General features: G+C 45.2%; 1 protein-coding gene across 1 annotated transcript; it reads right to left on the bottom strand.

Annotated features, from left to right (window-relative positions):
• Positions 1-237: 237 nt before the first annotated feature.
• On the bottom strand, positions 238-10,580 carry TEX35 (testis expressed 35). The gene is made up of 9 exons (XM_010850128.1): positions 10,457-10,580; positions 9,675-9,725; positions 8,983-9,051; positions 7,994-8,050; positions 7,254-7,313; positions 1,547-1,611; positions 1,126-1,315; positions 750-793; positions 238-480 (listed from the first exon to the last, which is right to left on the bottom strand). Exons 1-9 carry the CDS (start codon positions 10,493-10,495, stop codon positions 420-422), a joined length of 636 nt encoding a protein of 211 aa, XP_010848430.1. The 5' UTR covers positions 10,496-10,580; the 3' UTR covers positions 238-419.
• Positions 10,581-11,729: the final 1,149 nt, after the last annotated feature.

The raw sequence follows: 11,729 nt of genomic DNA, 5'->3' as shown, positions 1-11,729 counted from the left end.
CATACAGAATAGCATAGGATATCTTCAGGGCCTTCCCTTTGACCTGGGACATCTGTAGAACCAGGTAAAGTGGAGGGAGGCAGTGGAGACACTAAGGATGACCCTAAGGATTTCCCTTTGAACCATGAGGAAGCAAGAAGAGAGGCTGGAGTCTGAAACACACTGATTTTGATCTAAAAAAGTGATATTCCTTCCACACTCAAGTTTGAGACTGATATTCAATACTTTGACTCCTGCTTTGGCTTTAAACGAAGATTTTACTCTCCGGGTGGAAGGAGCCGGGGGCAGGGTGGTATGTGAGAAGGCAGCAAGTCTTTCAAGGAGTGGGGAGAGGCTGAACCCAAGCCGCTGATGGGTCCTGAGGCAGCATTAAGTTGGAACTATGTCCTCGGTCACACAGGAGTTGAAGTACAGATAAATCAGAAAGCAGGTCCAGACGCCAAGGGTGAAAAGGATGCCCAGGCGTGGTATGGAAGTTTCCTGTTATATGGGGAGAAAGTCAGGAGCCTGAAGCGAGGTCAGCTGGGCCGCTGGCAAGGCACCCTGCCCTTCACAGAGGCCTCTGGGCAGCCCCCAGGCTGGGCTAAGCAAGTCCTCCTTTCTCGAAGTGCCACGCCCTCTAAGGCCGGGCGGATGCGGTGGGGGCGGAGCCTGCATAGGGTGGGGTTGATGGGAATGCGCCCTGGAGCACCGCCTTTGGGATGACTGGGCACCCGATTGAGACAAGGGGCTTGCAGGGATCTACCTACCCCCGATCGTAGTTGTTCTGTGGGGTACACAACAAACATTTCTCCTGTGGAGGACAGAAACGGCACAAGAAAGATCATTTTTCCCTGGTCCAAGATGGCCAGGCTGCTGGGCACCTCATCGGGTCTTGCTATAGGAGAGGACAGAACAATATAGTTGCACTTGGGAGTGGGCGCATCCAGGGTTGAGTCCTACTTAGTCATGGTTTCAGAATCTCCCCAGTCCTAGAGGGCAAGACCCCAGAGTGGATTCAAGACTAGGGAGGCATCCCCAGGCCGGGAGAGGAGTGGAACCCAGGGAGAGAGCCCAGAGGAGGTAGAGGGGAACAGGAGACCAGGGGCTTTAACACTGCGGCAGGGTGGGGAGGGCTTCACTTACAAAGCAGGAGTCACACTGGTGAAGGGGATCCATTGGGTCTTTTGGTTGTTGCAGTGCCACCATCTTTTTGTGAAGGGAGAGCGGTGCTCCACCAGCCCCATCCATTTTCCTGAGCCAGAGCTGTGGCTCTGTGTCTGTCTTTCCTATCGGCCTGAGTTCTTGCTGCATCTTCAGTCCTCTCCTAAGGGGACTGGGGAGTCAGGAAGGGGCAGAATTGGGGAGAATAATTTTCAACATGAAAGGAACTCACCAGTAGCATGGGTGGCCATGGAGGGTCTTGACTCCAAAGCCACTGGGGGCAAGAGAAACTAAGACAGCTCCTTGAAGGCTCTGGGAGTCCTCTGAACTTCAGGGACATTTGGCAAAGAAAAGGAAGGAGACTCTTTAGGGATGAGGAGAGATGGGGGCAGGTTGTACTTACAACTTGCTGTTCTTCTGTATATTTATTAAAACATCCATCTTCTCATCCATATCCTTTTGCATTTCCTTCCAAAAGAGAATTCAAAGCTAGAATCATCATCATGAAGGGCTTCTGAAATCCCTTTCTCCTGCTTCACTCTGTGAACCACTGTGAGGCCACCTCCGCATATTACTTCCTCAAGAATCCTCATTGGCCCTGGGTGAGGTAGCTCACAGAATGTTCATGACACATGCCACCCACCCCTCCTTGTCTCCTTCACCATTCTACGAGGAAGCTGAAGCACAGGCAGAGTCCTTAGGGGCTGGTTCAAAGTCTCCAAGTGAGTTAAAGGCCAGGATCTGTTTTACCTGATCTTACACCTGAATGAACTGGAGAAGGAAATGGCAATCCACTCCAGTACTATTGCCTGGAAAATCTCGTGGACAGAGGAGCCTGGTAGGCTACAGTCTATGGGGTCGCAAAGAGTCAGACATGACTGAGCGACTTCACTTCACTTCACACCTGAATGAAACCCTATCTGCCTTGGTTCAATGCCTATAAAATCATGGAACCAAGAAAACAAATCTTATGACCCCTAAAGACACTTCTGACTCCAATGGTTTGACCCCTGCCATGTACACAGATCCTGGATATGTGTTTGTTCCATCTCTTACTCAATTCCTGGCAGAAATGGTCAACGCAAAACAGAAAATAGTGCAAATGGCTCCTCACATGTATTGTTAAGAACTGAAATAATAATAAAGTCTTCTTGGTAAAGTTTAGAGCTATAAAATTTGACCTGGAAAAATTGGAGAGAAATAGTGGTCACAAAGAAACTCTAAGATGGCTGATGTTATTACTGATAGTATCTGTTGAGGACAAAAATAGGGTTGGATTGAATATCACAAAATAAAAAAAAAAAAATTTGCTTCCAGGAGAATCATTTTAATAATAAAAAAATGAAAGATTTGGGAAGAGTTTATTGATCTGGGGTAGAAAATTAATCAAGGAATTACTGTCAGGATGGAAATGATTTCCCAAAAAGATCTTTTTGAAAAGCACTTTAGTGTTTGTATAAATTTTGAATAAGATATTTGTATTCATAAGTAAAGTCAAAATATCTTTGAAGTCAAAATGCCCCCTGGGTCCAAGGACTTCCTTGGTGGTCCAAGGAAGATCCTGAACTCCCGATGCAGGAGGCCCAGGTTCCGTCCCTGGTCGGGGAACTAGATCCCGTATGCTACAGCCAAGACGTGTGCCACAAATAAGACCTGGCACAGTCAAATAAATAAATATATTTAAAATTCTCCCCTGGGTCCAAAACATCAGAGTTTGCGGGGAGCTGCCCATGAGAATGGGGTCCTTTGTCCAAAGGATACAGCTCTGGGAGCTGCCTCAGTCCTTGAGGGTTTGCTTGCAAACATAGCTCTCTGTCCCGCCACCCCAGAGATTAGGCGCTTATTTACTGCAGACACCTGGAGTTCTGTGCAAACTTCTCACGCACAGAGAAATGTTATCTGGTGCAAGAAATTATAACAGGGTGCCATTCCCATGCTCTCAAGATTTCTTGTGACTGTTTGTAAGATGTATAGGTCAACCAAGAAAAAATGTCAACTGTCTTGTCTTTCTCACGCTCTCCTGTGTAAATATAAGATGCTGAATAAAGTCGGTGTCAGACCGCTTCCCTTTGTGGACACGTGTCTGAACCTCTTGACCCCATCTTTGTTGTAGTCTCTTGCTGTAGTTTTCTTTCTCAGCCGCGCGGTGCACGTTCTCGGGACCTGATCGACTTTGCCTGCTGGCACCAGCAAGAGTTAATACATTTCACTTTCTTAGAAGTCTCACCATCACTTCAAACTCATACTTCAACCTGATCTCCATCATGTTCTCTTCTAAATTTGCTCTTTCCCTACTGTCTTTGTGACTGTCATCTCTTTCTTCTAGCCATCCAGATTAAAACTGGTGTCATCATGGACGCTTGCCTCACTTATATTCTTTCTACTGAATCAGTCACCAAGCATGCTATTTTCCCTTCACTGCATCGTTCGGATTGACCCTTTTCCTTCTGTTCCTACACTGGGTCCAGCCTTCTTCACCTTGAGCCGGGATGCGGCTTCCTGTTTGATATTCTTGCTCCAGACGACCCCCACCTGCTTCCTGGTGCCCCCACCCCCACCCCGCCCCAGCCACCTTGCAAGCAGCTGCCAACTCAGCTTTCTGAAGTGCTGTTCCTAGCGTGTTCTTTGATTAAGAATCTCCAGAGGCCTCTTACCGCTTACACAACCAAGTCCCAACCTGTCTGCCCGTCTTTCAAAAGCCTTCATTATCCATCGCCTTTGTGCCCACTCCGTTTTATTTCTCACAGTTTCCCCCAATGATCCCACTTATATGACTGATCTCCCCACTGACCGTGATAAGCTTCTCATTCCTCCTGCTTCCATGCTGTGTGCAAGCTGCTCCCGTGCCCAAAATAGCCTCCTTTGTGCCTTGTGATACCCAGCCCTACCCACTAACAAAACACTTACTGTGTTTGCATTTTAATACAGAAATAGCACAACCTTTTGCAGAAAAATCGGACAATACAGAGGAATATAAAAGGGAAAATTAATCTCATCATCTAGTGATAACAGCAATTAACCCTTTTGGTAGATTTCTTTCCAGTCTTTTTTCTTTATAATTACTTACCTATTTTTTTTCATCTAGTTGTGATCAGCCGGTACATTATTGCTTGTATCTTGCTTTTTAAAACTCTCATTATAAGCATTCTTTCTAAACACTGTCTCCTATAGTTAATTTTCATTATATGTTAATAGATATATCATAATTTATTTGACTGTTCCTCTACTATTGAAAATTGTGGCTGTTGACAATTTTTTGCTGTTATAAATAATCCTGTGATGAACATCTTTTTATATGTACCCATGCAGGCATTTCTGATTATTCTCATAGGTTAAATTCTGAGAAGTCAAAGAGTTGATAAGTCATGGGGTTTTGATATTTTTGATACCTATTGTCTAAATTCCTTTTCAGTTTTGTACAAACTTGTACTCTGATCAGCTGTAAAGAGCATTCCTATCTTGATTTGTAATTGTCATAGATTAAAACTTGGTTTATTTGAATGTGGCAATTACCTAAGTTGTTTTCATTTGTGTTTATTTGTTTATTCATTAGGTAAAACTTTGTATTTATTGCTTTTTAGTAATATTCTTTTTTTTTTTTTTTTGCTTTTTAGTAATATTCTTATCTGTGGATTGTTCACATACACCCTTTCCCCATTTTCCTATTTGATTGTTAATGATTTGTGTGAGTTTTATATGTTATAGATAAAAACCTTTTGTCTATGTTGATCATATTTGTGGAAAATTATTTCCTTCAAACTGTTCTTTACTTTCTAATTATGTGTATGGTGCTTTTCTGTTATGATTTTTAAATTTTTTGTATTGTTAAACATATCAGTATTTCTTTTATGATTTCTTTCATTGTAATTATATTTAGACCATCCAGTAAAATACATACAATTTCTTATTTTTTTTTAATTCATGTTATAGACTATTTCAGTTTATAGTGTTAACTGAGTTAAGTTTTCCCCTTATATAATCAGGCAATATTCTTCTTTTTGTTTAATTTTTATTGGAGTATAGTTGATTTACAGTGTTGTATTAAAGTTTCTGCAATACAGCAAAGTGAATCAGATAAACATATATCCACACTTTTTAAAATCCTTTTCCCATGTAGGTCATTACATTGAGAAGAGCTCCTCGTGCTATACAGTAGTTTCTTATTGTTGTCTATTTTATATATTGTAGTATGTATGTGTCAACCCCAGTCTCCCAATTTACCCCGCCTCCCCTTCCCCTCCCCCCAGTAATCATAAGTTTATTTCCTTCATCTGTGGCTGTATTTTTGTTTTGTAAGAAAGTTCATTTGTAGCATTTTTTAGGATTTCACGTATAAGTAATATGACATTTGTTTCTCTCTCTGACTTACTTCACTAAGTATGACAATTTCTAGGTCCATCCATGTTGTTGCAAATGACATTACTTCATTATTTTTTATAGTTGAATATTTCATCGTATAAATATTCTTAATATTGATAATCTTGTCCTTCTCACTGATAATTTTAAAAATCTTTATTGTATTTTAAATTTTATAGAGCTGTGGTGCCCAACTGTGAGCATATAATTGAATCAACTGAGGATCTTTAAAAATTACCAATGCCCAGACCTCTGATTTAACTGCTATGGGGTGCAGCCAGCGGTAAAGAGAGGCAGCTCAAAACCACAGTACAGGTGATTCCAGCGTGTGGCCAATGTTAACAACTACTGCTGAAGTGCTAAGGACCTGGTTCTCATCAGAAGCAACCATCTTAATCATGTAACAGCATTTTGAGCAATGGTGCCCCAGCTTGGCGGAGAAGGCAATGGCACCCCACTCTGGTACTCTTGCCTGGAGAATTCCAAGGGTGGAGGAGCCTGGTGGGCTGCAGTTCATGGAGTTGCTGTGAGTCAGACATGACTGAGCAACTTCACTTTCACTTTTCACTTTCACTTTTCACTTTCATGCATTGGACAAGGAAATGGCAACCCAGTCCAGTGTTCTTGCCTGGAGAATCCCAGGGACAGGGAAGCCTGGTGGGCTGCCGTCTCTGGGGTCGCACAGAGTCGGACACGACTGAAATGACTTAGCAGCAGCAGCAGCAGCAGCATGCTGCTTTACTTAATTTGTCTGCTTATCCTTGGGCTGTACCACCTTCGTTTGATTATTGTGACTTCATTATGAATTTTAATATCTGGTAAGGGTGATGCCTCTTTACAACTCTTGAAAAATTTATAGGTAAATGTGTTTGCCTATTTATACTTTTACATTGGTTGTTCTCCTGGGGAACATGAATAAAAGCCCAGGCTGCAAGGACCTGAGCTCTGTTTCTTAATATTAGTGCTCCCACTGATTCTGAAACTCAAAATTTGAAAACTGCTATTCTAGAAACTAGATAATCTTTTCAGTAATCACTGAATTCAAAAATAACCTTATTGGACTCTTGGATAGATTTGCATTTAACTTTCAAACTTTTAGACTCACCGTACCACCCACTTTCCCTAGGGCACTTCCCTGGTGAACCAATGGCTATTACACTGCGCTCCCAATGCAGGGGCCCAGGTTCAATCCATGGTCAGAGCACTAGATCCCACATGCCCCAACTAAGAGTTCACGTGCCACAACTAAAAAGATACTGTGTGCCACAAAGAAGACCCGACACAGTCAAATAAATAAATATTGAAGAAAGAAAAAGACTCACTTTCTCTAAAATGACTTTCTGGTCACCCCAGTCCACATTCACTTCTCATGTCTTTAAACTCCTACTTAAGTGACAACCGGTCATCATTTAACTTTGTACTTGCATGGCTCCTGTGTGCTCAGTTGCATCTGACTCTTTGAGACTCCCATAGACTGTAGCCCGCCAGGTTCCTCTGTCCATGAGATTATCCTGGCAAGGATACTGGAGTGGGTTGCCATTTCCTCCTCCAGGAGATCTTCCTGACCCAGGGATCAAACCCTCATCTCCTTGGCTCCAGCATTAGCAGGCGGATTCTGATACTTACCTGTTATTTATGCAATAGAGTTTGAGTCTCTTACTAGATTGTAAGCACTTTCAGATCAGGCTCTGGCTTCTCCTTCCATGATTCCTGGTACGGTACTGGCCCATGGAGGTCATTCAGTAAGTACTTACCTTCATAATCTCCACAAATTCCTGGAGTTTATCAAAATCCTTGTCCATTACATCCTTTATCTAGTGAGGAAGAAAGGCACGCAGCACATTACTGAATGTGGAGTTGTCTTTTGAGAGTTTTAAGGTAAGTGCTGTATCTGCTCCCCTGGAATGAGCTGATAAAGTTTAAGGAATGTTCTAATAATGACTTATTTAAGCCACTTCTTCCCAAGAGTCTGTGAAGGGTAAATGCATGTACCACCAAGTCACCACCAGCAGCAGCCGGGGCATAACTTGGATCTGGCCATTGTAAGGCTGCCACGTGGAACCCAAATCACAGCTCCAATTACACACTCTTGCTTGAGTATTTTCTTTGTTCACAAATATACTATAGGTGATTTCATCAGAGAAACAAGAGTTCTTGGTCTGCAGCTTGCTCAGGGGAGGAGAAATTGGCCCCTGATGGCCTCCAAATTCCAAGTCAGCCCCTCTCACTCTGTTACTAAGATTGTATCTCCCCATCCTAATCAATGAGACACCTTAGAGAGCCCTTATCATTCCAAAATTGGATTTAAGCCTCAGACATGAAAGAGACAAATAACCTAAGCTGCCTGACACAAGCACTCTAGGGAATTTGGGCTTAGTTAATGGGATTGCTCTTTCATGCAATTTTCGAATTCCTTCACTATTCAAAGTTAGGTGTTGCATTTTCCTGGGAACTACCCTTTAACTCCATGAGAGGTTAAGTCTCATCCTGTTACCTGTTTTATCTCCTCCATTTTTTCCTTCAGCTCTTCCCGCACTTCCCTGAGTTCATTCTGAGGAAATAGAACAGAGGAGTAAAGAAATGTCTTGGATGGAAGGGAAACAGTCAAAAGAAGGCAAGATAAGATCCTGGGGCATAAGGAGCAGAAGATCATTGCCAGGAGGGAGGAAAGAAAGGATGCTGTTAAGAAAACAGTACGGTGGCACGCACTGTACCTCCGGATGTTGATGCACTGTGAAAAGGCCACACACTCCCTGCTGTGGTGTCACCACCAAAATCGCAGGGTCTAAGTCTAATGGCGAGGAAGCATCAGACAACCTGGACTGAGGCCATTCTACAAAACAAATGATTTGTAATCCTCAAAACTGACAGTGTCGCAGAATACAAGGTGTTCCAGATGAAAAAAGACTTGGAAACTGGAAGCCAGGTGTGATTCTGAATTGGATCCCAAACCAAAAAATTTATCTCCTCTTTTGTTATGAAAGACATTGGCAGGATAACTGGGGGAATCAGATTAAGGGCTGTAGATGAGAACTGTATCAACATGAATCTCCTGACTTTGATGTCTGGATGATTGTACTATGGCTGTGTAAGAGAGTGATCTTGTTTTGAGGAAATGTATACTGAAATTTCGGAGAACCACATGCTTGCAAATGGTTCAGGATATATATATAGTGTGTGTGTGTGTGTGTGTGTGTGTGTGTGTATATATACACATATATAAATATGATAAAAAGAGAAAATAACATGATAAAACATTTGGAAATCTGGGGGAAGAGTATACTAGAACTCACTGTACCATTTTTTGGGAAAATATTCTGTAAGCCAGAAATAATTTTAAAGTAGAAGCAGAAGGCGTGAAGTCGCAGGGGCTGGAGCAGAACTGCAGGGACCAGCAGTTTATCTGCCCCATACGTTGCTCCGTCAGCTCCACCTGTTCACTGGGTTGGTCCAACCTGCTGCCTCCAGCGTCCCCACACCTACCTTTAGCTCCTTTGTCCCTCCTGGTTTGGTAAATGGCCCTTCTTGTTTAGCTCCTTTGTAGTCATATGTCTGTCGGTTGAAAACAGAAACACAGAATATTGGAAATAGCCGTTGTGGGCAGAAGAGGCAAGGGAGATCCCCCGTAGGTTCGGGTCCTCGCTTCGGGCCTGGGCAGAGGTGAGAGCTGGTGGCCTGGCCCCACCAGCAGCAGCGTTCCCTCAGTCCTTCTCCTTTGTCTGAGCCCATCTCATTCCACTCCCTTCCTGGCCCGCTGGGCCTCAGCTTTCCATGCCCTTAGCAGTCATGCTCATTCCCGCCCCAGGGCCTCTGGGCGTGTGGCTTCCTCCAGCCCTGGCGCTCATCCTTGGCCCTCCAGCGGCCGGAGCCTTGTCCTCTCCAGGCTGAGGAAGGCCTTTCTGACAGCCCCCCAGACCTACAGTAACCACCCAGTTTCGGCTTCCTATTTCAATCCCCTGCATCATAGGTAACACTACCGAATTTTTCCTCATTTATTTATGCATCTGCATTGTTCTATGACAGCAGAGTGCTCTCTCTCACTCTCTCTCTCATGTATCTGCCAACACCTGGAACAAGTCTTGGCCACCAGGATAGGCGAATGACCCCTGGCTCCAAGTCACCTCCCCAGGGGTCTCAGGCCTGGCTGCCGGGATGGCATCAAAAAAGCTTCTTACTTTGATCGGCTCCGGCTTCAATTCCAGGCAAACTGCCTTGTAGTTCTTGCTCTGCAGAGAGGGAAGGTGGGATTCAGGCTGCCAGGCATCAGGCTTGAGGAGGACTAGGGAAGCTGGGGGAGGACTGGAAAAAATTGGGGAGGACTCCCCCCAACTCAACCCTGCCTGTCCAACTGCACTTAAGATCAGGCCCACACACCCCCAGCCCCTGAGCCAAGACAACTCACATTTTGTCATGTTAAAACCTGCCTGTTCAGCAGGCTGCCCTCTTCTTGCTGGGGGGCAGGGTGGGGGGGCCGGCAAGAGCACTTTGAGATAACTGAAGGAAGCTGGCTAAGTAGTTTTTCGGGAGCACTGACTTTGGAGGTAGACAGATAGACTGGAATCCTCCTCTCAGCCATCCTCCTCACTGGTTGTGTTAACTTAGGCAAGTTACTTAGTCTCTCCGGAGCCTTTATTTCTTAATCTTTAAATTGTGGGTGATAATTACCTTTATTTAATGAGCTTCTTCTATGCCTTAAACATGTGGGTCAGAGGTAGGCCTGGCTGGGGTCATGGCTTCCAGAGTGGCTGGAGTTGGGGTGGGCCATTTCAGTGCTCCTCGTCCTAGCGGGGAGTCCTTGCCACCTCAAGGCCCAGGGTCCATTCCCCACCATCCTTCCAGGCTGAGAGGCTAGCTACCTCATGCTCAGAGGGAGAAGGAAAAGCCGAGGGTGTGCTGGGGACTCTCTGTACCCCCACCCCCGCCTCTACCCAGTGGGGGCTCAGAGTTTCCCCTTTACCAGGCTTGTCTTCTTCGGTTCCACCCTCTTGGCCGACATGATGGAGGAGGCCAGAGTGTTCTTCCACTTCCCAACCTCCCCTCGACGGGCCCCCGTGACCAGGCCACTGTCCTAGGCAGCTTACAGGCTGAGGTCAGGCAGGACCACCACCTCTCTGTGGGTGGAACAGCTGAGGTCACAATGCCCAGGACCTACACACCGGCCCAGAGTGTCACTGCAGCTGCGAGCCTGGGGTGTCTAGGCCACTGAGAAGAGGACCTCAGGCCGGGTTCCAAAGCCACAAAGTTTCCCTCCGGCAAGGGGGAGGGGGACCCCCTGCAGAGTCCACCTGAAGGACAGCAGCCTGTACGGCCCAAGCACAAGGCACACCCTGGAGAAGGAAAAATTGTTGGCCGCACCCCAGCAGGACCTCCCCCATCTCCTAAGACTAGGAGGAGGCATCTGCCCTCAACAATGAGTTTCTCTTCAGAGACCACTCACCTCCTCTTCTGGCCCTTCCTTGAGCCTGAAGCTATTTTGGGTTGAGGTGCCCTGAAGTTTTTGCAATTCAAGGTGTCTGTGCTGTGCTAACCCGGGGCTCTTGGTACCAATCTCGGCGGGGTGATCTCTGATGCCCTGGCCTGACTTTACAGCTGGCCCTGCCCCTCTGCCCTCTTCCACCCACCTCCATTCTTCCTCCTGGTTTTTCTACCCTCCTGGAAGAGAGTCAGGGCAAAAAGCAATAAGTAGACTGTGAATGGTGAGAATCCTGGATGATGGGCAAGGAAGGTTACTGAGGCCATTCTGAGGGTAACTGTGATTTGTGTTTAAAAGACAAGTGGACACAGGGTGGGAAAAGGAGGGTGGGATGAATTGGGAGATTAGGATTGACATATATACACTACCATGTGTGAAATAGATAGCTAGTAGGGATAGAGCACAGGAAGCTCAACTCGGTGCTCTGTGATGACCTAGAGGGATGGGATGGTTGGGGGGCGGTGGAAGGTCCTAGAAGGAGGGGATATATGTATATTTATAGCTGATTCACATCGTTGTATGACAGAAACTAACACAATATTGTAAAGCAATTATACTCCAATTAAAAAAAAAAAACCCACCAAAAGAAGTTTAAACAACATGGCCTCCCCTGAGACCTAAAATTATTCCATATCCGGGTTAGGAAACCTAATTTCTCTTCCCTCTTATCCTTGGGTATTCCTTCCTCCCTTTCATTTCAAATACTAGTTGCTTCAGAAAGGGAGGACCAACTTGGAAATTCCTAGGACAGACAGTA

The sequence above is a fragment of the Bison bison genome, unplaced genomic scaffold (assembly GCF_000754665.1).
Source record: "Bison bison bison isolate TAMUID 2011002044 unplaced genomic scaffold, Bison_UMD1.0 scf7180017864289, whole genome shotgun sequence".
Taxonomy (NCBI): domain Eukaryota; kingdom Metazoa; phylum Chordata; class Mammalia; order Artiodactyla; family Bovidae; genus Bison; species Bison bison.
The sequence above is the reverse complement of the archived record's forward strand: the minus strand, read 5'-3'. Positions and strand labels throughout refer to the sequence as shown.

Coding starts and splice junctions, on each gene's coding strand:
- TEX35 (XM_010850128.1), bottom strand. CDS start 10,495: ATGTCGGCCAAGAGGGTGGAACCGAAGAAGACAAGCCTG. Junction 9,052..9,674: donor TGAAGCCGGAGCCGATCAAA/GTAAGAAGCTTT, acceptor TTCAACCGACAG/ACATATGACTACAAAGGAGC. Junction 794..1,125: donor ACCAGTGTGACTCCTGCTTT/GTAAGTGAAGCC, acceptor TGTCCTCCACAG/GAGAAATGTTTGTTGTGTAC.